The 26767-nt window shown below is 43.5% G+C and overlaps 1 protein-coding gene across 6 annotated transcripts in view; it reads right to left on the bottom strand.

Annotated features, from left to right (window-relative positions):
- Window positions 1-1069: 1069 nt before the first annotated feature.
- PARVG (parvin gamma) overlaps window positions 1070-26767 on the bottom strand; it is a 41436-nt gene continuing 15738 nt past the window's right edge. For all 6 annotated transcript variants that reach the window (XM_084811249.1, XM_084811246.1, XM_084811244.1 and 3 more), the window contains 10 exons: window positions 23440-23542; window positions 23031-23171; window positions 18640-18755; window positions 15208-15263; window positions 11968-11990; window positions 9838-9899; window positions 9679-9747; window positions 7619-7720; window positions 4900-4972; window positions 1070-1619 (listed from right to left, as the gene is read on the bottom strand). In XM_084811249.1, coding sequence (XP_084667375.1) covers window positions 1540-1619; window positions 4900-4972; window positions 7619-7720; window positions 9679-9747; window positions 9838-9899; window positions 11968-11990; window positions 15208-15263; window positions 18640-18755; window positions 23031-23171; window positions 23440-23542 — 825 coding nt within the window. In that variant the 3' untranslated portion in view covers window positions 1070-1539. The remainder of the gene's footprint in view (window positions 1620-4899; window positions 4973-7618; window positions 7721-9678; window positions 9748-9837; window positions 9900-11967; window positions 11991-15207; window positions 15264-18639; window positions 18756-23030; window positions 23172-23439; window positions 23543-26767) is intronic.

The raw sequence follows: 26767 nt of genomic DNA, 5'->3' as shown, positions 1-26767 counted from the left end.
CTGCACAGCTTGACTACCCATGATGCAAAGTCCACACAGCTGGGTGTTTGGTGAGTTTGTGCTTGGTGATCCTTCCTGGCTGCCTCTGCACAGAATCCCCTTCAGCATTCCTCAATCATTGTTTTAATTTTTTTCTTGTGGATATAGGCAAAGCCAATAAATTAAGACAACTCGTTGCACAAGGATCAAATGGCACGCGTCATGCAGAATGCCCATCACAACATGGGAAGCAATGTAATCTATTGTAAGTCCATTGAGTAGGACTCAGCATTGATTTTCTTTGATCTGGCTTTTGTCAAAATTAAGCAGATGCTGGAAAACGTACACTGTGCTTCTTTGACATACGGAGCCTAACTCACTTCCTGAGAAGCTCTTTTTTATGTCATTACGTGTGGGGTTGTAAAACATTAACTGTTTATATTTAATGCTGAGTGTCAGTGTAAAGTATACTGAGTACAAGTATTAATAAAATATAAATATAACAAAACATAGTTATTTGATTTCTGGATTTTTGTAGCCTTGTATTTGGAAAATCAGCAGTATACAATCTGAAATGTGATCTTCATATCTTGGTTCACAGTACCCGTGTAGAAACTTGATAGGCACAAATGAAATGTGCCAAAATGATTTGCCATTTTCATTTTAAAAATTGGCGGTACTGAAAAGGTCCCCTTTAGACTAATTTTCTGGCAGTCCCTGTAAAAATGACAGCATGTTAATTTAATCTGTCCTCAGTGACATAGCTTTACCAGACTAGCTGTGATTTCATTCACCAATATCCAATGACATCATCATTTCAGGAGTAACATTGTGATGCCATCCCATTCGATATGAGATCCTTGAGGAAATATTGGCCCCATGCTTTCTTTTTTTAAAAAGGTGAACATTCACATTTTTCCTCAGGATAACGTCTATTTCACTGAAATCGCTGGAAAGCAATACTACTGCATATTTGGTGCAGCCAAATTATAACAATTTTGAGTTAAAGATAAATGACTGGCATTAATGTAACATTCGTGAGAATGCCCAATTAAAGGATGGGAGAGGGGTGTCTGCCATCAGAGTCTAATGCAAGTGATCAAGCCCTTTAATTAAAAACTGCATTTATCAGGCCCTTTTTTCACTGGATATGCATACATCTTGCAGAAATTCTGGGGAACTTGGTTTAAGAAAAGTTAAGGTCAGGAGATTGGGCATCAACTGGGAACTCCATAGGTATGCAAACCTGAATCTTACTGAGGACATCTAAGCTGTGATGTTTAAAAACCTGGCGTTTACCATACTGTAAATGCCAGAACAAGCCCCGAGACAAACATTTGCAACTATTTCCTGCAGGCCCTCTTAAAATCTTAAAAATTACTGGTTAATGTCAACATTCACTAGTTTTCTAGTATTTCTGACATTGAAACTTATCCACAGGTACATGTATACAGATATCAAGTGTATATAGATGCAAAGCGTCAAATAATGATTAGCACTGAAAAGTAGACTGTTCACTAGCAAAAATGAGTGTGACAGAAGCCTTTTGATTTTTGTTCTTCATGCCCCTTTGGTCTTGTATTTGGAGAACAGGCAGTACAAGACTAGCAATGTAACATTCATATCTCGGTTCACAACATCTGCGAAGACACAAGGAAGACAAAACTAAATCGGATAAGTTATACATCCCGGTGCTGAAGAGAAATGTCTGGTTTAACATATATAATTGGCATCCCTCAGGGTGGAGAGAAGAAGCCAAAGCAGTTCTTCCAGACATAACAGTCAGGACCAGAGGCAACTGCCTTCAAGGTGCTGTGGAATGGAGGTGCAAAAAATATTAAGAGAAAAGACAGGAGTATATAATAAAAGAAGATGTTTGTCTGCCCATCTGTCACTGCCATAGCATCAAGACCAAGAAAATTACCATGCATACTAAGGGGACCCTACGGGTGTGCTTTTTGGCGTTACTTTTATTTTTGGAGGGCGCAATTCTATTGGGATAGGCAGCCGCCTCCAGACTCAGAGGCAACCACCAGTCCAATGCAGGGCAGGAGAATTTGCGGCAGGAGAATTTGAGAACAGCAGCGCGGGAGGGGGGAAGGTCAGTTCTCAGGGAACCGACCTCAGAGCATGGGCTCCAAGGTCGGTTCCCGGAAACCGACGTATCCTACAGCCATCTAGCCGCTGACTAGCGGCCATAGGATTGCGCCCTAAAACACATTAATGATTTTTGTATTTATTTAAATGTGTCCATGTGGTTGAAGCCTGCAGTCACACCTTCCGCCATGAGGAGCAGACTTTTCTAACCAGCACATAGCTTTGTAGTCCATACAGTTTGAAGCCAGGGAAGAATAGTTGGCTGAGGGGCCATTATATGCCTCCCCTCCCCCTGTTGTGGGGCAGCCCCCCCCACTTAGGGGGTACAGACTTCTCCCTCAGGGGGCTATGCCAAGGGATGCCAGTGGGTATGGCTTCATTCAGACAGGGCAGGCACAATATGCTCAAATCCGACAGCTGTGTAAGATAACTTGAAGGCTTCACTGTATCAAACTACGAGCTATTTCAACCTGTGCCAAGCCAGGGCTGTTCACTCGTAGTTTATATAGACAATGAATTCTGGGATGTGTTGTCAAATAAAGGTTGACATGATAAACCCTCTAGTGATTTTTCAGCTTTCATTTATTTATGTTATTTATTTAAAGCATGTATATATGGCTCCGTATCCAAAGACCTCGGAGCAGGGAAGAGTAAACAGGATAAAGATTAAAAATGCCTTGTTAAAATTTAATTCTTTTAAAAGAAGAAACAGAGTTCTGATAAAACCAAGTTTAATAAACTGTGGCTGGTTTATTCCAGTCGGGCTATGGGTCCATGTGGGATCACCGGGGCCTTTCGATGACCTCAGTGACCAGGCACGTTGGTAAGGGAGAAGGCGCTCTCTCAGGTATACTGCTCCCAAGTTGTTTACGGCTTTGTACACTAGATATTAAATAACACTGGGGACAAGGTGGTACCCTGCGGGACCTCATAGCTCAATTGCCAAGAGGCTGAGGAATAGTCACCCAATGATGCTTTCTGAAATCAGTCCTGTAGGTAGGACCAGAACCACTGTAGCACAGTGCCTCTGATACCCATCCCACAGAGTCAATCCAGGAAGATACCATGGTCGATAGTATCAAAAGCCAATGAGGGGCCAAGCAGAATTATCAGGGTTGACTCCCCCTGTCCCTCTCTTGATAAAGGTCATCCATCAGGGCAACCAAGGCTTTTCTGTCCCATAACCAGATCGAAGCCCAGACTGGAATGGGTCTAGATAATCAGTATCCTCCAAGAGTGCTTGTAGTTGCCTCGCCACAACCCTCTCAAGTACCTTCCCTAGAGGGCAACTGGGCAGTAGTTATCCAATACAATTGGGTCCAAAGTGGGCTTCCTCAGGAGTGGTTGCCCTACTGCCTCCTTAGGACAGCAGGGACCACCCCTTCCTGTAGGGAAGAATTTATCACTCCCTGGACCCACCCAGTCATTCCCCCTCAGCTAGCTTTTATTAGCCAGGAGGGACAGGGATGAAGAGGGCATTGTGGTTGGCCGCCTTGCTGCAAGCACCTCGTCCACTTCATCTGGCCACAGCAACTGGAGCTGATCCCACAAAACCGGGCAGATGGTGGCATCAGACACCTCGACTGGAACTGCACTAACAACAGTGTCAAGTTTGCTGTGGAGACAAGCGATTTTGTCCTCAAAGTGCAATGCAAAAAGGTCACAGCGAGTCCTCGACAGGGCCAGGGCCCCATTTGCTGGGGAGGGTGTTAACAGCCCCTGACCACCCGGAAGAGCTCCGCACAAGGACACAATGGAGGCAGCAAAATAAGCCTTCTTGGCTGCCCGCACTGCCACGCAATAGGAACGGTTATGTGCTCTGGAGCGTGCTCGGTCATCGTCGCTGTGAGTCTTGCATCACTTGCGCTCTAGCTGACATCCAGCCTCTTTCACTGACTGCAGCTCCCCAGTATACCAAGGAGCAGATGAGCTCTACAGTGCTGGAGAGGGCACTCAGGTGCAATCAAGTCAATGGCCCTCCATATCTCACTGTTCCACAGTGAGACTAGGGCCTCGTCTGGATCACCAGCTCTCTCCACTGGAAAACCCTGAAGAGCATTCAGAAATCCATTGGATTCCATCAGTCTTCCTGCAGGAGGAAAGTTGCACCATGAGTTCAAATCTCACCAGGAAATTGTCTGACCATGACAATGGGGTTACTTGGAAACCCACCCACCCCCCATCTTCAGACTACCCAGCCCACAACTTGGAGCAAAAACCAAATCAAGGGTATGCCCTGCTTCATGTGTTGGGCTGATGACAAACTGAGACAGCCCCATAGATGTCATGGAGGCCATGAAGTTCCGAGCCGGAACTACAGAGACAACCTCAGCATGGAAGTTAAAGTCACCCAGAATCACCGTCCTGGATTCCTCCAACACCACACTGAAGACCACCTCTGCCAGCTCAGTCAGGGAGAAACAGAGTAAGTCTCTATCTCTTTTACTCACAGCAGAATATATATATTTCTATTCAGAAATAAGTCCCATTGAGCTAAATGGGGACTACTCCCAGGTAAGAAGGTATAAGTTTACAACCTTACAGAGAACTAAGAGAAAATGTGCAGGCAGGATTCTACATGAAATCCAATTGCTCAGCAAAACAAACTCCTTCCTGCGATCCAGTTTTCTGGCCAATGAGTGCAAAGATATGATTGACAAGCACTTATGTAACATGTTTTATCAATATTGTTTTATAATGTTCAACATATTAGACTATTTTTATGTTTTTGCGGTTTTACACTGATTTATGATGGGCCAGTCCCACCCTGTACAAGGTGCTGGGTATGACCTGCAAAATTATCCTTCTCCTACAATGACTGACCTTCAGGGTTGATGGGAGTGTCTAAAAGGCCTCCATCCATCAGCAAGTCTACTGCAAAGTTAACATTGTGTACCTAAGAAAGGTCAATAAGAGAAAAGGTGGTTCCAGTTCTGGGTAAAATGTAGGCTCACTGATTAAAACAACAAACCAGGTAATAAAGCATCAATTCAGACTTTTGGACACTGAAGAAGCACATATCACACAGAAAATTACTGCACTGAAAACAACAACAGCCCAGCCAATGCAGCTTTGCGTCAGTTTCTGAATAGCCATACAAAATCCATATGTATGAATTTGGTCATATTCACATGTAATAGCTAAACAGAAGCATAAAGGTATACATGGCTAGTTTCCAAGGATGGCAAAGACAGGCATATGACAGGGTGCTAAGACTAGAGATGTGAAGGCCCAGGAGGGTGGGGGGACAGAAAAATTTGGGAAAACCAGTTTTTTTTCCCAAGGACCATTTTTGTTTTTTTCTGAAAAACGGAATAGCTTTGGATTGTGTAATATTTTCTTTTAGAATTTTAAGACAAGGTGTTTACATATTGTTGCCCAGCCTTTACACACACACCCCAATAATTTCTAAAAACTATGTAATAAGTACACTTCTATAGAAAGACCAGAGATGCAAAACGTCTGGAAATAATGATGCCATGGGGAAAATGTTTTGTTAATCTTCTTTATAAGATTCCCAGCATAGTCATTTCTTCCAGTCCTTATTAAAGTTATTTATCTAATGTATCTCTTACTGATAGACATTTCAGGATGCCCCAAGTAATGCTCGGTTTCCCAGCATGTGAGTAGAGTCACCGTATCACCATATGGAAGAAAAGGTGCACTCTTGACAATTTGGGCTTTGTTCTACAGAGTCCGGTGTTTCTGGGCTTGTTCTGGTTAGATGCTATAGCAGTCAATGAATGTAGTTCTAATCGAAAACCCACATGTGAAAAAAAATACTGTAGGTTATCCTGCCATGGCCAACCAGATGTGACAGAGAAGCGTGTGGGTTATCCCACCTATATTTCATTTAAAAAATAATAACTTTGAGGCTTGCATCTATGGAACTCACTGCCACAGTTTTTAATAAAGTTCTCAGTTAGACCTCACCACTAGTGAGGCTGCCTCAGCTATAAAACCTTTGAACTATTGCTACTAGAATAAACCCTCTCTATCTAAAAGAAACTCATAGTCTGGTTCCCATGGCATAAGCATGGGATTGGCACTACCACTACAGACCACCTTTCAAAATGAACAAAAACAAGACGTTTGTTAGTGGAAATTATTTAGAAAGTGAATAAAATGTCACTCTTCAAATAGGTTGAGATTGCTTAAAGTTTCTTACAGTTGCTTACCATTCCTAAACTGAGTAATTCCCAGGTAAATACAATCTCAATAGCTTTTCCTTCAGGTCAGTTTTCCCTAAGTTCCACCCCAAAAACAGGAACAGGTTTAGGGATTTTCCTAAACTTCCTTACAAATAGAAATAGATGCTATATACGAGTCTTCCTCTGCTTCCAGTTCTGCCTGCTTCTTCTGGCTTCTAGGATAATTTAGATGTTTCAGGGATTACTTGCTGATGTTCCCGTTGGTCAGACATTAAATAGGAACTGTCTGTCTGTCTATCTATCTATCTTGGTTTGCTCATAAAATTATGTTTGGTATATTAAACTTAACAGTATAGTTTATTCAGACAATAATTACAAATTTAATGAATTTACTTTTAAAACTTTTAAAGTATAATGATAATTTTATGAGCAAACCAAGTTATACATAGTATAGCTTTAGGAACATAAAACTGATTTATTTTCCTAAAGCAGCCTTCCCCAACATGGTGCCCTCCAGATGTTTTGGACTACAATGCCCAGCATTCCTGACCACTGGCTGTGTTGCCTGAGGCTGATGGGAGCTGAAGTCCAAAATATCTGGAGGCCACCAGGTAGGGGAAGGCTGTCTTAAAGCAACAAAGCAACTTTAGATCTGTAACAACTGCTAAAAAAAATTGCTTATTTTTCCATTCTTCCTAAAAACTTTTTTTCCATTATCTTCAAAATTTCCAGAGATTTTACATCTCTAGAGACTGGCAAAAGTTACATTGCCCAATATAAGGTCAGTATCCTTACTTTGCATAAGGTACCCAAGAACATTAACAGTAGTGTGAGTAACCCAAGGATAAGCAATGCAGCCTCAGACACCTTCCTTGGTTCTCGCCAATGTGTCCTACTCCTCTCACTTTTTATTTTTTATTTTGAAAAATTAACACGTTTTGTTGCTGGCAGCTGGAATTGCTTGGATGTGTGTGTGTGCCAGAGGGAGAGAGAGCGCATATGTAATGGGTAATGATCCAGAGTGCAAGAGAAAAAGAGGTAGGGGAGAATGAGTTGGCTAGCAGAGGAAGGGTGGGGGGATAAAAGAGTTGCCTTCTTTGAAATAGGTTTCTGTTGGCACTGAAAACTAGGGGGTTCAAAGGAGTTGTTTAGTGTATTGGGGCTCAAACCCCACCTTTGCTTTGTGCTCAGTCTTTGGGGCAGGTTATTTGTCCTTTGCAGCTAGCTATGCCTCCCATGGCAGCCATTTTGTAGTGGTGCCCAGGACAGTTTCTCAAATTGCCCAATGTGTCAACAGATCAAAAAGGTTCCCTACTTCTTGGGGTAACCCTAAAGTGTGGGAGCCAACACAAAGTCCTAAAGTCAAAGCTGGGTGCACAAAAATAACCTACCTTTTCTGAAACAGAACTTGGATTCAGGAAGAAATCTCCCAGATTCAGGAAAAAGCCTTGAAGTTGCCCGATTAGCAAAAGCAAAATCACTCCATCTGCAAACTGCCAGGGGTGGGGGTGAACAGAAAGACAATAAAGATCATGAACATATACTTGTGTATAGTTGCTTAATTCTGGTTTCAGTTCCATTAACTTCAAGACTTCCATGACAGAAAGGATTTAACTACTGGGCACAATCAAGGTCCAAAAAAACCTTTTGTCCAATAAAGTTTTTTTCCAATAAGGTTTCCATGCAAACCAGCACAAAACAGAGTAATCCATAAACTGTTTGGAATGCTACAACACTACAATATCACCCATGTTCTCATGATCTATTCTAAGTCCAACTAGCACCTTAAGCCCAGCTCAATGTAGCATGGAAGTCATATACCTGTAGCTAGATCCCATGCTCTCTTGTACCATTTGGATGAAAGAATAACGTCGGATGTATGGATCACATGAAAAATAATCATATCCGTGCTGCCAGGCCACAGGGACATTGGGTACTAATGCTGTTATTTCATACTATTCCAGGTGACGATTCTTTCATCCACACTTTTGGATGGGAACATGATTGAAAGACAATATATAAATACCTCAGCTAAATAAATAAATAAATTACTGGTGTGGTATGGCACCACCAAGTAACATATGAATCAGATCTTAGAGTTAAGGATTCAGATAAGAGTCAGCCTGTACACGTCCATATGACGTTACAAACTAATTGGTTCAGACCTTGTAATATACTGCCTGGCTTTGGGCATGGCTTTGGGTTACCAATTTAGGCTAATGTTAAGTGCCCATATCCCCAAGTCAACAGGGAACAGCAAGGTCTCTGAAAATTGAGCCTTAAATCCTCTCACAGAAGCTGCCTCTGCCCAATTTTCAGAGATTCCCCCTGCCCCACATGCTACCCTATTCAGCAGGGTCCCCCATCCTCTGTGTAGCTTTTAGAGGAGCTTGCAGTGAGGAGAATAGGGTGGGAAATTCACTTCTGCCAGCCCAGTCGTATGCACCTAAATCTGGATCCAAGCCCCTATAGCTAAAAACGACCCAGAAAGCTTTGAATATTGGGCAGTATAGAAATATAATAAATCAATAAAAATATATAAATAAAAATCTTGTTGGTAAAATATTCATCTACTGCAAGATTTGTACATTAGCTTCACCTTCCAGGGCAGTGTGTGTTCCACTCCAGGGCACAGAGAAATGGACCTGGATCTGACAAGAGGAGGTTTGCCTACCACTTAGACATTGATGGCAGGGCCATGTCACACATGTTGTGGTAGGAGACCTGGTTTGCCACCAGATTTCCACTTGACAGGGAGCTGAAGCTAATCCTGTCTCTAATGACTATGAATAATGAGTACATGTGTTTATGTTTCATATGCTACATTTTTATGAATACACCTTAAAAAGTCGTAGGTGTATGCAGTCCTTTCTATGGGATTCCAGGAAGCATCTGTTGGAAACAGGATGCTGAATTAGTTGACCCTTGTTCTGACCCAATAGGACTCCCTTACGTTTTTGAAAAACACAGCATGTGAAATGACTCTTACTTAACCAATTCAATCATGCAGAAATAGCAAAGCATGCAATCTTGCTTGCAATGTACCACTACAGAAGGCAGATAGTAGTAATGGGGTGTATGATTAAATGTTCCCTCACATAAAAACAAACTTCCTACTTGGGGAGAACTAACACATCAAGGAAGGTGCTGGGTTAAAACCCCTCTTCCTGACATGCTTGTTCTTTATGGATTTTTTTAAGGGGGGAAGGGGCACCGAAACATGCAATCTCCTGCTAACTGGAGTGGTACAGTCCAGGAAAGACTGAACTGCATGATATTTCTGTGCTTCAAACTGGCCCGCTATGTGACCTTAATCAAGTCACTGCCCCAACCCATCTGTAAAAAGGGAGTAACAGTAATCTCTCTTTCATAGAGCTGCATAAAGGTGAACACCATAAAGCACTTTGCAGATTAAAAATGGTATAGGAAATCATTAGTAGCAGATTTTTACCTGAGAGTCAAGATCTTCAACATTTAATCCTAATTTTCTAACATGCTTGTTGACAAACTTCAAAAGTACCTAAAAGAAGAGAAAGCACAGAATCATCGTGCTTCTCAGTTCTATATCACACTATCAAGTGTCCTGAAAAAATAGTAGTGTTTCTTTTACCTGTTTTACAGCATCCAGTTTCTCTGGAGCACGTTTCAGTAATTCATCAAAGATGTCAGCTTCTACAGCAAAGTGGTACATGTTAACTGGGATAAATAACTGCCATCCCCTTGATCAATGCTTATGGGGAATGCATTTATGTTATTTGTTGTAATGCAGGTCCTAATGATCCATACCTCAACCCAATAACAAATTGGGATAGGGCAGAGTGCATGAGCCCCTCTCTGAGCTTGTACATAGATGACATATATTTCCTGTCTCTGCTGCATGCTACCTTTGCTTCTTCTTCCTATCCTTCTATAGTCATCCTAAATCTGTGCTATTTATTTTTTTATTTGATTTATACCTCCCGTTTCTACCAAAAAAAGGCACGCAATGTGTCTATATTAGACTGTAAACCAGGCTTCCCCAACCTGGTGCCTTCCAGATGTGTTGGACTACAACACCCATGACCCCCAGCCAGCTTGGGAGTTGCACTCCAACACATCTGGAGAGCAACAGGAGAAGGAAGGCTGCTGTGAGCTCTTTCGGACAGAGACCTGTCTTCTATGTTTATTTACTCTGTAATAGGGATGGGAGAATCAGCAACACTTAATCTCGCTGAGGTCCCCTGATTTTCGTCTCGGAGCTCAGTTTGCCTCATTTCCCATACAGCTGGTGAGCTTCTGTTGCTGCAGTTCAAAGGGAGAAAGTGTGCATTAGAGTGCGCGGTTTTAAAGTGTGCACCCAAATGCACGCTTAATCCTCCCCTGATTAAAGTGTGAAAATGCACATTTCCCCCCAAATGCACATTTTAAAAGTACGCATTTTTCTAACGTGAATGCAAGTTCTTGGATATTCAAGCATTTCCCGAAAATTGCACTCACGTTCATGTTAAGGGGTGCGCAGGGGGCAAATCCTGGTCAAAAACAAATCAAAATGAAATACTCGTACATCTCTACTCTGTAATGCATCCTGTCTATTGATGGTGCTGTGCGGAGGAGGAGGAGGAGAAGGAGAAGGAGGAGGAGAAGGAGGAGGAGAAGGAGAAGGAGAAGAGCAACATAGAGATATTTAGGGTGCGATCTTACAGTCCCTGGAGAGTGTCCCAGGGACCACAGGAGTTTTGGGATTTCCCCTCCCGGAGCAGTAGACCCTACTATGACTTCAGGAGGGGGACTCCAAGTTCTGATCCTTCCCTTTGCCTGCCCCCTTGCAGCCACTGCGGAAAAAACTGCTGTGCCTGCTTTCCGAGGTTGCAAAAGCAGCCTCAGAGGACCTCATAGAGGTCAAAGGGGGGGCGGGATTCCAATGGGCAGGGAGGGGAGAGGAGAGGCCAGGATACACAAAATCCTATGTCATCTCCAGCCCTTCCCCCAGCAGCACAACTACTCTACAGGGGCTGAGAGGCCTGTTGAGAGGAAAATGTAAAAAAAAAGGAGGCTGGAGTGGAGGAAATTGCCTCTGTTTCTCCTCTAGCCCTGGTCAAAGCAGCCCAGCAGGGCATAGGCTTCCTTCTAACAGGTGGCAAACCAACAGGGTTGCGCCCTTACAGGTATTTTTAACATGTAGTAAGTGGTATATAAACCTATTAAATAATAAAAATAATATAATCAATTGTTTGGATAAATTAATCAGTTAACGGCACAATCCTAGGGATGTTTAGACAGAAGAAAGCCCTACAACTCCCATCATTCCCCAGCCAGCTATGCTGGCTGGGAAATGCACAGGAATACACCCCAAAAACACTTTAACTCACCTAAAAAGTTTGATTCTCATTGAGGGATTCTTAATAAATGCCCAAGGTTCCTCTAATCCAGTTTGAAAACCATCGACTAACAGCAGAATAAGGAATCTGTCAGTAGCCCGTGTCCTTAAGAAAGCCGTTATTGCTCTTGCCCAGCTTCAGACGCAGTTGACTTTTTACCTCACACTCATAAACATCTCAGAAGAGCAGCTCTCTGCTGTTATGTTTACAAGTTTAGAAAAACTAATGTAGTTGCCTGTAAGAGTATTGGAAGAATGTTGTCATTTGCTGCATGAGATACGAGGCTTTTTGCAGGGAATCAGAACTGTTGTCCAAGTCACAGAGCTATTGAAAGCAGAATGTCGTACAGAAACATTGAAACAAGGCTTTGTTTTGTAACTTACTTGAAGAGTTTTCTGCCATTTCCCTAAATATGAAACAAAAAATGAGGAGTTAGGCAAGTATCCAGAGGAAAGGCATCGGATAAGGTGGGCTGCAGCCCACAATATCTCATGCTGCCTCTGACAGCCCAATCCTATGTATGCTTTCTTGGAAGTAAGTCTCACTTTCTCATAGAATCATAGAATAGTAGGGCTGGAAGGGGCCTACAAGGCCATCGAGTCCAACCCCCTGCTCAATGCAGGAGTCCAAGTCAGAGCATCCCTGGCAGATGGCTGTCCAGCCTCGTCTTGAATGCCTCCAGGGTGGGAGAGCTCGCTAGGTCAATTGCATAGGATTGCAGCCTCAGTTATTTTTGCTGCAACAGATTAACACAGCTGCCTTTCTGGCATTTGTCCCAAGGAAGTAAGAGCCTGAAATCCAAACTTAGCTGTGACACTGACCTTGGCTCCCAAGCCAATGAACATTTATTTTATAAGCACGCTTTGTGATATTTATTAATTAATCGTCTACCACAGTCTTCCCCAACCCAGTGCCCTCCAAAGGTCTTAGACTACAATGCCCCTCATCCTTGGCTGTTGGCCATGCTGGCTGGGGCTAATGAGAATTGTAGTCCAAGAATCTGGAGGGCACTGGGCTGGGAAAGGTTGGTCTACCATAATAGCTAAGGACAAAGCAATTAAAGGCAGAAGACATACTTCCATGTTTTCTAGACATTATAAATCATGATTTTTCCCTTTTTAATCAGCAGTTTCTTATAATAAAAACTGAGCTCATTCTTATTGTCCTGCCTTCAAGACCAAAACTACACAGAAAATCTCTGATTTCAGCAACACATCACTAAAAGCAAGTTTATATGAAAGTATATATGGATACTTGTTATATGTCAATAGCATTTACATACAATTTGAAGAACATTGGAGACTCTATCTCCTCCTCAGAACCAGAGCTACTTTGGGACTCTATGGGCTCAGATCCAACCTTGACAACCATTGGGGTAAACAGGACCAGCACCATGGTTAGTTCCAGAAGGTAAAGAAAGGGGGAATTTGCACACAAGATGGCAGGAGAGAAGAAGAGGGAGATCAAGAGAGTACGCCAGGAGTGTACTCTCACTCTTCACCTCGCAACATAGTTAAGAGATCCGAAACTGCATCTGCACCAAGCTAATGGGTCATTCACATGATCAGAAGGTATGAATAATTTGTTGAAGATGGAAACGTTTACAGTTAAAATCTCACTGTAGTCCTATTCAGGTGTTCCACATCCGGAAATACTGAACATGCAAGGAGAAACAGCGTGTTAGTCCTGCCTGCTCCTTTGCTGCCCTCTATACATGGAGGGTGACATTGTGAAGAAGAGGGCCTCCTGTATCCATGGATACAGGGGGCTCCCTTCTTCACAAAATCACCCTTCACGAGTAGAGGACAAGGGAAACTCATGAGGAGTGGTGCAGGACTAGCGTGTGCCCTCTCCTCGCCTGTTCAGTATTTCTGGATATAGAAGGCCTGAATAGGGCTAATGCCTCTGCATCATGTGCTGGAAAAGAGTCATCCATGTTTTTTGACTTGCATATAACTCTTGTGCCTCATCGGAGAGGCACACTGTAACTGTGTGGCAGTAGTTTTAGGGCAACATCCCCATTACAGCCATCAGGAGGAGGATGGAGTTAAAGGGATCCATATGGCCGCTGTTGTCACATGATGAGCCATTCAGTTAGAGCCGCTCACCACATGGATCAATCAACTTACCCCATATTTCCTTTTCTGGGGCAATTCGCTATCTTGACGAGAAAAGCACTCAACCACCCGGTGTGCCACTATTCACCGTCAGCTCACCACATGAGTGCAGTATCATACATAAGAGTCGCGGGGCCATGCATACTGACTCCACCTCCAACATCCTCGTCGTTGCTGGGGGGGCCCTTGAAGTCCCCATCTTCCAATGTTGAGCAGAGTGGTCTGCAGGGAACTTCCACTCACAGTTGCTTGAACTTGACTAGAAGACTCCATGCAGACATCTCCACCACCACCACCACAACCACCCGCCCCTTCTGCTCAATACAGAGTGGTTGGGAAAAATGATATCTATGTATGTGGATTTTGAACTTTGAGATGGTTGATTCTCTTTTTTCTGTTGTTGTTAAAATTAGGGGAAAGGAGATAATGTCTGTGAACTCAATGTATGATACACAACTAAGACAAGAACTAGAGGAGAATAATAATAATAAGCATTTGTTTTGTAAGGGGAGCCAAAGGTAGATATCTTACAATCTTAAGAGATATTTTAGTGTATGTGTATTGTTGTTGTGTTTCTGTTGTTGTTCTGTTGTGTTTTTCTTTTTTAAAAAAATAAAAAAAGAAATTAAGGAAAATACAGAGAGGTTCGGGACATTAAGGCATCCCTCATGGTGGAAGCTACCAAGTGAACTTGAGGAGATGACACTGTTTCTAGGAGACATCTTTGAATGCTTTCACATGAAAAATATCCTACCCATAGGCTTGTTTTGAATCCTCCCCCTGACTTTATGGGCATGGACTAGTTCATATGGCAGATCATTCGGTAAGGAATACCCCACTTAGCATCTGAAGCAATACAATCCAGGAACAGTTTTATGACCTCATCACCATCATCATGCTCGCTAGCCCTGAAATGTAAAAGTGAGTTTGTTCAATCAGATTGCCATGGCCTTTGTGAATTGTGTAGAACTGTGTTTGTTTCAGCACGTGCTGAAACACCCATGTGTTGGTTTCGGCATATGTCTGCACATGAGGGCTGCAGCTCAGTGGTAAAGCACCCGCTTTGCATGCAGAAAGTCCCAGGTTTATCCCTGGCATCTCCAGGCAGGGCTGGAAAATCTCCTGCCTAAAATCATGGACAGCTGCTGCCAGACAGTGTTGACAAATACTGGGCTAGATGGACCAGTTGCCCTGCTGGCAGGTTCCTACATTCCTAGGAATCTAGCTTGCGGATCAGTTCAGCTACCAGAAGGAGTAAATGTGGGTTAAGAAGAGAGCCTTGCACCTGCTGAATTGTCTCTTGTTTTCAAAAGCACATCAATAAAGAGCTGTACAGGCTTTCCACAAGCCAGTAACGAAACACAATGTATTTTCTACTCCTTTACCATTTTATTTGCAAAATTGACATAATGTTCTAAGTGAAATTACCACACTTCTTCATAAGTAAAGTATAATTTCCATCTTTGTACTACATCATTCAAAGTTCAGGACAAAGTACGTTTTTACCTGTTCTTTGTGATGCACTCTACTGCATTTTCTGTCTTTAATCCATTTGCGGTACACTATGAAACAGAAAGCAAGCTTTAGACGAATTGTGGAAAACTGTAAGAGGCAAGGTAAGAGAAGAGATCAAGTACTAACTGCAAAAAAGAAAGAGAAGAAAGAACATTAAATGGATGGGAGTGCAATGTACGGTCAGCTGTGCAAGATGCCTCAATGGTCTAGTATGAAATAACAAGATGTTGCTAAACACAACCCTTAGGACAGGTCTACGCATTTTGAGGTCAAGCACAACACTCCCAACCCTCTTTTCTGCCAACATGGAAAGTGATGTGGGGAGTGTTTGCAAGGGAGAAGTGGGAGGTTGAAAGAAAGGTGCTTAACCCTTTACCTGCTCGCTGCTTTTCCTCTGCAACCCTCCCCCTGCCGTTCCCCACCCCACCCACCTCCAGCTATGGGTTCTGAGATGTTATCTGATAGAAAGGCAGAATATGCATGCTGAAATAAAGAAATAAAGTGGCAACAGTGTTTTGAGGGGCCTGTAATAGTCTTCCTACCCACTGCTCCTCCCACATGAAGCCCACGTGCACACACTGCTTTGACTGGTATCGGCAGTCATGGAGCTGGGAATCCTGTGCTGGTTTCTGATCGTGAAGTTCTACCTGCTACCCTTTGTGTTCTCTGGAAAATCTTTTGTAATGGAAAATCAAACAGGTCAAATTTGGTTTCTAGCACAAGTATTCTGAACAGATCTAGGGTGTGTTTGAGCGTCCATAACCAGTAGCAGGTATGCAACCAATAGAAAAAGATGTAATGTGGAAAAAAGACAAGATACTTCTGGTAGCTGAACTGATCCGCAAGCTAGATTCCTAGGAACGTGGGAACCTGCCAGCGCTTTCCTCCAACCTGGCTGTGCCGCGAGGTCTCTGTGTTTCCATGAAGTTGTAGCCATTCAGCCCCAGCGCCACATTTTATCGCTGAACAACCGCTTCTTCTGAGACTGCTTATAGTCCGACTTTTCCAGCTTACTGGAAAAGTTCCATTACTGACCTGTTTCCACAGTCGCACTGGGTTCGCTGTCTTAGCCCTTCCCATGGGGCATGTAGCCCGGCCTTTGTGGGTGTGTCACTCTGACCTCAGCGACCCAACCCTTCCCCTCCCTGTTTTCCAGAAGTCTCATCACCATTTTGGAGCAGGATGCCGAGGGAGCAACTTTTAAAACATCATTGAAAATAAGCACGAGAACACAGCCCATGACCCCAGTCCAGGGGTGTTTCCTCCCATTGTGCTTGCCCTCTCAATGACCACAGAAATAACAGAGAAGCCCCTCAATTGACAGGGCACACATCAAAGCCCAATTCCTTAAATGCGATTGAGCGCCATCACGAGGCTTCGGTCCATCACCTTAGGACGTAACTCCTTCACAGCTTCCATATAGAGATCCTGTGCGTTAACATGGGGGCTGGTTTTGCTCTCTTTCCCACAACAAACCCATTTGTGTCTCCTCAAAAGTAACTCCCATTGAGGCTGAGATTTCCCCTCAATTGAAATGGCACACATTAAAGCCCAATTCCTTAAATGCGTTTAAGCAACCAAGCAAGGCTCCAATGAATTGCCTTAGGAAGAAAGTACTTCTCAGCTTCCTTATAGCTATCCTGCAGGTTACAATGGGGGCTGGATTCCATCTTTGTCTTTACTACTCTCTTTCCTACAACAAACCCATTAGTGTCTCCTCAGAAGTAACTCCCATTGCGGTCAATGAGGCTTGCCTTTGAATGCCTACATCAGAACTTACAGAGATTCCCCCTCAATTCAAATGGCACACTTTTAAGCCCAGTTCCTTAAATGTGATCTCAAGGCTTTGGTCCTTTGCCTTAGGACATAACTCATTCACAGCTTCTGCGCATTAAAATGGGGACTGGTTTCGGTCTCTTTCCCACAACAAGCCCATTACTGTCTTGTCAGAAGTAGCTCCCATTGTGGTCAGTGAGGTCCTCTGGGTTAAAATGGGGGCTAGTTTCCCTCTTTGTGTTCTCCCCCTCCCTTTCCCAGCACACGCATATGTGTGTCTACTCGGAAGTAACTCCCATTGTGCTCAGTGAGGCTTGCTCCTGAAATGTAGGTGAATCTGGACTTTCAGGGGAAAAGAGAAAGGGGGGGAGAGGGGGGAGCCTCTCTTCACAGCAAAGCTGATTCCTTTTTAAAAATCCCGCACTCCTCCATTCGCTTCTCCTTCCGTTGTCCTGGAAACACGACCGAGGAAGCGGGAATACTGATGAGGTCATCAGACCCAGCCCAGACTCCGCTCAGACTCCACCCAACCATCAAGAAATTAATTCGATTAGAGCTCAGTGGAAACAGCACAGAGCCCCAGGCTACAGCCATGATAAGCTGGGACTTTAAGCACTGTGGAAACTGGAAAAGGAGAAGCTGCAATTGGGGAAACATCGCAACAAAGTTGCAAACAAGGTGAAGCTGATAGCATGGAAACATACCCTTGGACTGCATTCGCTCCCCCCCCCCCCAAATCCACAAAATTCTCCTCTAAAAATTTTGATGTCAATTGCACAGTGCATATTCTCCCAAAATATTTGCCAAATATTCAGTGAATATTTGATGTCTCTATTTGAGATCCTGTGATATTTAATTGTGAAACATATTTTATTTCAGTACTTGACAGTTAACATTCTACAGTATTTGACAGTCAGCATGCAATAGTATTTCATATTTAATCGCTGATATGCACTGGTATGAAGCATGTGATGGTTTTCATAGCTGACAGCTTATGAGAGTTCATATCTCATAATCAAAACCCAAAATCAAGACCATTATGAGATGCCATCAAGTCCAATGTAATTGAATTTTAAGAGAATTACACATTCCAGATTTCAATTTTGCATTCAAAAATTGAAATTGTGGCCAATTTTGAATATTCCTAATATTCATCTCAGTTCTAGAAAAACTGAGTGGACGCTGATCTGCTGTTCACCTCATCCTATGGTCTATGACACACCTGAGGACCTGAGATGGAAGGAACAGTCTCTCTCCACTACCTTGCAGGCTATCTTGTAACTAAGTTGCTGCTACTACAGCAGGTCAAATGAGAGGAGAGGGAGGTGGGGACCTACAGAACCAATCTTGGCCCCACTCTTCCCTCACCAAATGGTGTCAGTTCTCTTACTGATATGCTGTAGGATGAGGAAGTTGGTGACAGGGAGCAAGTGGAAGCTCTCTTCCCCATATCCCACACCATTCTTGCTCCCTGACCCATCATTGAGATAGGTAGATAGATGAGAATAGAGGCCAGGATTGGCTCCTTACCCCGCCCCCATTATCATAACAGGCACATCTCTAGGTTTAAGATACTTACAACAGGGTAAAAAGATGTTCCCTACAACCACAACAGAGGGCACAAAGGAAATAATGGTCTTAAATTACCTCTGTATGTATTACACCCACATTAACATTTGGAGGTATAGGGAGCTCTGGTTGGAAATGCTCAGCAATGGCCACCAGAAGATGCAACGTGCTCAACAAATCCTTCTTGAAGATGGCTAAAATCAAAGCACAAAGAAAACTGATGACGTACAAGCCGACTGTATTTTGAACATCTGTATTAATGCTAGTAGATTTGGGGGCTTTTCTACATGAGGCATTTGTTGTGCACTTGTCATTCCCTACTCATGGTTGTTTATGGGTTCTTTAGATGACATCGCAACCCTCCAGTTTTGCTTCTGGGTCTAACCACCACTTTTGGTTATTTTTTTAGAGCAGGGGAAATGTGGCACTTAATTGTGAACGTGAACAAAAGTGCAATTTCCTCTTGTGCATTTGTGTTATTCTGTTATACCACAGTGCCACCTAGAGTGGAAAAGCAGGAAAGGAAATGCTCCTCATGTAGTGCTTGAATCTCAATTCTGCGACGAAACCAAAAGTAGATACAGCAGATTAACAGCCAATTAACTGCCTCGTGTAGAAAATCTCTTGGCATAGTTATATTATTTCAAAAGCTATTTAAAAATAACTTAGAACAAGTACTAGCTCCAGGATTTGGGGGGGCCTCCGGAAAGCAACCTTGAGTTGGCCCTCTTAATCTGGAAGAGATGGGGGCATGTGAACCACAAATTCCCTCATGCTGTCTCTGTGCAGAGCACTCAGTAAGGACACAGCATGAGAAAAAGTGAAACTGCTGGTGCTGCTAGGACGGTGGGTCCTTTGCTGGCCTTGGGGTGCAGGAAATACCCACCCTCACTATTCCTTAAAGCCAGACCTGGGGGGTGTTCCCACCAGCAATTTTCTCCCAGTTAGCTGCGTGTTGAGGTCATCAGGGATAGATGACATCATGGCCATCCAGCAGCCACCCTGGAGCTTATCAGGGAAAAAACAGATTTCCTGAGACTGCTTAATGTCCGATTCTTTTCCTTAAGTCGGGTTCTCCTTGGTATAGTTGCTGTGTGCCCCAACCCCCGCATTGACCTCGGGTATGCCAGCCCTGCCCAGGAGTGTGCCTTTCACCGTGACCCTGGTCAAGGGGTGTTTCCCCCCATTGTGCTGAATGAGGCTTGCCTGCCCAGTGACCACAGAAATAACAGAGAACTGACATAGCACAGTGCAATCTCGAGGCTCTGATTCTCCTTTGTTTGGTTTATTGCCTTAGGAAGAAACTACTTCAACCCTTTGTTATAGAGATCCTGTGGGTTAAAATGGGGGCTGGTTTCCGTCTTTGTGTTTACTGCTCTCTTTCCCACAACAAACCCATTAGCGGCTCCTCACAAGTAATTCCTACTGTGGTCAATGAGATCCTGCAGGTTAAAATGGGGGCTGGTTTCCCTCTTTGTGTTCTCCCTCCCCTTCCCAGCACAAGCATATGTGTGTCTACTCAGAAGTAACTCCCATTGTGCTCAAAGAGGCTTGCTCCTGAAATGCAGATGCATATGGGCTTTCAGGAGAAGAGAGAAAGGGGGGAGGGGGAAGCCTCTATTGGTTGAAAAGCCCCTGCCATTCAGATAACGTTCACTCCAACCCACACCCTCACCAGGAATTATGTTCTGTGAAGTGATTTTTACTGGTCTGGAGCACTCTCTTGTAGAGCCCTGCATGGACCAAAGCGCAGCAAAGCTGATTCCTTTTAAAAAATCCGGTACTCCTCCATTAACTTCTCCTTCCACTGTCATGGAAACACAGCCCTGATCACTTCACTAATAATTCCAACAATGCTGTTCATCCTGCAATGCAGACATAATCATCCAGGGCAGAAAACGTTCCTTTCCAGTGCCTAGTTCTGTGTTAATCCATACCTTCTTTATCTCTTTTCCCCTCAGCCAACAGAAATATATATTTTACATGGATTTTCTGCTACAGAAAAGCATTGTTTATTAAAGAAGAAGAAGAAGAAGAAGCCGCCGCCACCGCCGCCGCCGCCCCCAGTGTTGGCCTTTGTCCATGATAGCAATTGAGTATTTTGCCCTTCTTCATGGATATTTAGAAAAAATGTGAACATATGAGTCAGATTCACCTTCAGTCAAGCAGATTTCATATCCAGTTTGTTCAAACTGTATGACCTTCCATTTCTGCCTTTTTCAGCATGTCCCTTTTAGCTAGCTATTTTCTGTCAATTCTAGGGATGGACGAAAGTCCCTTACCTGATCCCGACGCTTGCTTCACGGTGCGGGGGAGGCGCTCCGTCCCTCCCCCCGAAATTCTGGCCGGGGGGGGAGGCGCCCCGTCCCTCCGGCCGCGAACCTCGTCTCCTGCCGGGACGCAAATGGCGGCAGCCGTAGCCGCCGCCGTTTGCGTCCCTGCAGTCAGCCGTGATAGGCTATGTAAATGTTTACGTAGCCTATCACGGCTGACTTTAAAAAAAAAAAAAAGTGCGTACGCAAATGGTGGCGCCCATTTGTGTTCCTTATTTTGGCACGTGTAGTCTGCGTAAACATTTATGTAGACTACGGCGAAAATAAGGGCAACGCTATTTGCGTTGCCCTTATTTTGGCCGTAGTCTATGTAAATGTTTACATAGACAACACATGCCAAAATAAGAAACGCAAATAGCGGCGCCCATGGGCGCCGCCATTTGCATATGCGCTTTTTTTTTTTTTCAAAGTCAGCTGTGATAGGCTACGTAAACATTTACGTAGCCTATCACGGTGTTTTTTTAAAATCTAGCCGTGATAGGCTACGCAAATCTTTACGTAGCCTATCACGTTTGTTTTTGTTTTTTTTATTTTTACTTGGAAATGGCGGCGGCTGGTCAGAAGACCGGCCGCCGCCACCTCTGAACCGCCGCTGGACCCGCCGCCGCCAGGGACATTCGAGCAAGGTAAGTCCCGTCCCGGGGGGGGGGCAGACCGTTTCTCCACCAATTTCGGGGGGCCGAATGCACTGGCATTTGACCTCCCCAAGATTCGTGGAGAAATTCTCTGACATCCCTAGATTCTATGTTTGAAACCCAATGGCACACAAGATTACACTGCACCCACCTGAACTCTGGAGAAATAACAGGAACTCAGATAAAAAGGATCTCAGTGGAGGACGTTAGTTAGCTAACTGAGGGAGCAATCCTATCTAGACAGGTGGCCACCTCCGAACTCGGAGGTGACCAACTATCCAATGCAGGGCAGGAGAAGCATGGAGGGGATCATTCCCTTCGCGCTTCTCCTGCCCTGCATTTTCGGCTACACAGCCGATTGCGGCTGTCTAGCCGCGGGAGGACGGGATGGGGAAGGAGGCTGGTGTACGACACATCGAATGTGTCGTACAGGCGGTTCCGCCCTCCCCACCCCGGAATGCCCCCAACCATGCCCCTTTTCTGCAGCTCCACGCTCCTCTTGCGAGCACAGAAGATGGGGCTGTTCCGCGCTGCGTCCAAGGCAACGCGGATTTGGGGGGAAGCCGGTTCTCCAGGAACCACCATATTCTATGGCCATCTAGCCCCTGTCTAGTGACCATAGGATTGCTCCCTGTGTTCAAGAAACAAGAAAGGAATATTTCTGAAGTTCAAAAAGGTGAATATTGCAACCAAGGTAGTGACACAGAATTTCAAAGGGAAGGAAATAAATATTATTCCTAGGTCATGACTTATGTAACAGATTGGGCCTCAGAAGTTTGCCAGTTTGTGGAATATATTAAGCAGAGCCCCAAAAGGCTGATGGGAATTAATTTGTATATTTTAAGTTTTACGTTTCTTTGGTCTGTAGAAGTATAAAGGTGAATGTATACTGTGAAGAAATCTTGTATCATGCTATATCATGGCTTGTAGAGGGAGGGCAGTATGTGTTCCCTCATTGCATCCCTATCAGTGAAAGCCAGGCCACAGTATTAGGGGTGGAGGGGAGGTTTTGCCCTTACCCTATCTTGTCCCCAAGTACAGTACTTTACTTTTCCCAACAGAAATTAATGCCAACCATTCATTTATATGGGAAAACATAAATGGCGTCCACAGGGATGAGCCTAAGAGTTGATCCTGCATAGACCTATCCTGGATTTTCTTTCTTGGTGACACTAGATTATTGGGAGATTTGGGGTAGAATGTTGGAGGGTGCCTTTTATATATTTTATAGTGTGCATGTATAAAAATTGTTTATATATATATAAATAAATATATCCTATATTTTTGAGGGGTGATGTCATCTTGTTTTGCCCTCCAAATGTTATGCCAATCGCTGCTGTTAAGCTGGGGCTAAGTCAGGTGTTAAAACTTTGGTTTTTTGAGTTCCACTCAAGTCTAGAACACCTTCTTCCTTTACATCACCACCTTCCAAAACTAAAAGAGAAAGGATACATACATATTATTATGTGACATCTGTTTTGGGTTTTGCATCTGTACATACCATCCACGCTCCATTTCAGTTCACTTTCTTCTAGCTGTAAACACTGGCTCACAGTTTTCAGAATAACTGCAAGTTTAAGCTGTTGTTTCTTTTCTGTCAATGCAATCTTCTCCACTTCCAGAGTGAGCGATCCAAGTTTCTCTGGGATTTAAAAAGGAGCAAAAAAAGAGGGAGAACATAGTTCTGACCCCAGCAGTTTCTTGCAAGGTACTCCAAACCATCCATGGCGCTCCGGCACAACTGTGCCTTCTTTTCATTTACATATGCACACGCCCACCAGCATTGTGAACTTAATTTTAATTAATGAATAAAGAAGTGGGTTTCTCACTCAACTTCATTAAGGGGCACCCACTGAAATGAATGTGAGCTGCACACCCAGGGCTCTGAATTACGGAGATAAATGGCTTACCTAAGAGATGGTGAAGGACTAATCCATCATATAGGTCTTGTTCAAGGCTTTTCACCACAATGTGTTCATGCTTCAAAGTTGTGTTAATCCAATCCATCAAAAACTGTGGGGGAATTGTTTCATTAGAATTACATTGGTCCCAGATTTTACTATATTTTACATATATATATATATATATTTACTATATGTATATAGTAAAAATATATTTATATTTTACTATATTTTAAAATATAGTAAAATAGAAGTGCGATAGTTATCTATAACAAGAATCCATCCTAATCTGAGGCTAAGTATTTCTACGAAAATGTCTGGAGTTTTTTCTCAGGTAGCCCTTCAAAGTGCATGTCTTTTTTGCTCTCACTTGAATTATTCCTTGTTTTCATACAGCATTCTCTCTCTTCTATCCAACTCATTTCTCTCTTCTCAATTTCCCATCATTTCTATCTTCTTCCCTTAGCATATTCCATCATAATTTTGACTAAATTCTGCAGAAGGAAAGCCAGTTTTAAAAATTCAGTGGCAATTGAGCCCTTGAGAATGGGATAAGCTGCAGATGGTTCCCTGCCTTACAGAAACCAGACAGGGCACTGTGCATCTATTTCAGAGATGAAAGGGCTGGTGTTTCCATGCCCTAATTAACTCTTTGCCACTCCTGATGAGTATCAAAAGCAAAAAAGAAAAGTCCATGCAAATTGGGTTTTTTCTGCAACATTTATATATATTGTAGAACTCAGGTTTACTTTAAAATTATATGCCATAGTCATCTAAAGGCTGTCATCTGGGGTTACTGTAACACACGCCATTTTAATTTAAAAATAAAATTTTAGCGCCTCCCAAAATTTAGCATATCTATGTGTTCTGAAGAGATTTCATGCACGGTGCACTTGACAGAAAGGTATAGATCATTAATATGCAAATTAATTCCTGCCTGTATCTTAAGAAAAAGCTGTCCCCAAATTGCTGAACCTTATGACAGCATCTTATAGAGACTGCAGCCTAGTCCTCTCTTACGATGGTAAACCTGTCTCTCGGCTGGAGGTGGGAGCTCATAAGACTAAAAGTTCCCACATACAAAACATTTCCCTGAACATAAAAAGTTGGCATGTCAGGGAGAAGGCTAAGTTGCAACCTTTTCCCTGTCACTGTTTCCTATGTGGGGACATATATAAAATAACATAATACAGAAGAGAGTTTAATCACCTTGAGATTGTTTGTCATGAAAGCTAAAAAAATAAATAAATAGGTGAATAGGTGAATAGCTAAAAAAATAAATAAATAGTTGGATCACTGCCTTGTTGTGGTGAAGGGGCTTGCGTAACTCAGTGAAGCCATAAGCTATGCCGTGGGCCACCCAAGACGGACAGGTCATGGTGGAGAGTTCTGACAAAATGTGGTCCACTGGAGAAGGAAATGGCAACCCACGCCAGTATTCTTGCCAAGAAAACCCCATCTAACATGTCACAAGGCTAAAAGATATGATGCCGGAAGATAAGCCCCTCAGGTCGGAAGGTGTCCAATATACTACTGGGGAAGAGCAGAGGGTATTTCCAAGTAGCGCCAGAAAGAGTGAAGCAGCTGGGCCAAAGCCGAAAGGACACTCAGCTGTGGATGTGTCTGGTGGTGAAAAGAAAGTCCGTTGCTGTAAAGAACAATATTGTTTAGGAACCTGGAATGTCAGATCAATGAATCAAGGTAAGCTGGAGGTGGTCAAACATGAGATCGCAAGTTTGAACATCGACATCTTGGGAATCAGCGAACTAAAATGGACAGGCATGGGCGAATTTAATTCAGGTGACCATCATATCTACTATTGTGGGCAAGAATCCCTTAGAAGAAATGGAGCAGCACTCATAGTCAACAAAAGAGTGGGAAAAGCAGCACTGGGGTACAATCTCAAAAACAATAGAATGATCTCAGTATGAATCCAAGGCAAACCATTCAACATCACAGTAATTCAAGTCTATGCCCCAACCACTGAGTCCGAAGAAGCTGAGGTTGATCAGTTCTATGAAGACCTACAACACCTTCTAGAACTAACACCAACAAAAGATGTCCTTTTCATCATAGGGGATTGGAATGCTAAAGTAGGAAGTCAAGAAATAACCGGGATAACAGGCAAGCATGGCCTTGGTGTACATAATGAAGCAGGACAAAGGCTAATAGAGTTTTGCCAAGAGAACACGCTGATCATAGCAAACACTCTTTTCCAACAGCACAAGAGGCGACCCTACACATGGACATCACCAGAGGGTCAATATCGAAATCAGATTGATTATATCCTTTTCAGCCAAAGATGGAGAAGCTCTATACAGTCAGTAAAAACTGGAGCTGACTGTGGCTCAGATCATGAGCTTCTTGTTGCAAAATTTCAGCTGAAATTGAAGAATGTAGGCAAAACCACTAAACCATTCAGGTATGACCTAAATCATATCCCTTATGAATATACATTGGAGGTGACAAATAGATTTAAGGGATTAGACCTGATAGACAGAGTGCCTGAGGAACTATGGACGGAGGTCCGTAACATTGTTCAGGAGGCAGCAACTCAATCCATCCCAAAGAAAAAGAAATGCAAGAAAGCAAAGTGGCTGTCTGAGGAGGCTTTCCAAGTAGCTAAGGAAAGAAGGGAAGCGAAAAGCAAGGGAGAAAGAAAGGGGAAGATATATCCAACTGAATGCAGAGTTCCAGAGAATAGCAAGGAGAGACAAGAAGGCCTTCTTAAATGAACAATGCAAAGAAATTGAGGAAAACAACAGAATGGGAAAGACTAGAGATCTTTTCAAGAAAATCAGAGATCTCAAGGGAACATTTTGTGCAAAGACAGGCATGATAAAGGACAAAGAAGGCAGGGACCTAACAGAAGCAGATGAGATTAAGAAGAGGTGGAGGCTGCATTTGGGGGGTGAGGTGAAATGGTTCACACTGTTTTGAGAAGAGGGGGCACTTAAGAACAGAAGAAGAGCCCTGCTGAATCAGACCAAGGGTCTATCTAGTCCAGCGTTCTGTTCACACAGTGGCCGACCAGCTGTCAACTGGAAACCGACATGCAGGGCATGAGCACAACAGCACCTTCCCGCCCATGTTCCCCAGCAACTGGTGCATACAGGCTCACTGCCTCTGGTACTGGAGGTAGCACATAGCTATCAGAACTAGTAGCCATTGATACCCTTCTCCTCCATGAATTTCTCCAACCCCCTTTTAAAGTCATCCAAATTGGTGGCCATCACTACATCCTGAGGTAGCAAATTCTATAGTTTAACTATGCGCTGTGTGAAGAAGCAGAGGTCCATGTCCCATGGAGGTGGACATCTGCAGCTTCCTTGCATTT

This window comes from Heloderma suspectum, chromosome 7 (assembly GCF_057233095.1).
Source record: "Heloderma suspectum isolate Gila_16-S chromosome 7, 16-S_ref, whole genome shotgun sequence".
Lineage (NCBI taxonomy): Eukaryota > Metazoa > Chordata > Lepidosauria > Squamata > Helodermatidae > Heloderma > Heloderma suspectum.
The sequence above is the reverse complement of the archived record's forward strand: the minus strand, read 5'-3'. Positions and strand labels throughout refer to the sequence as shown.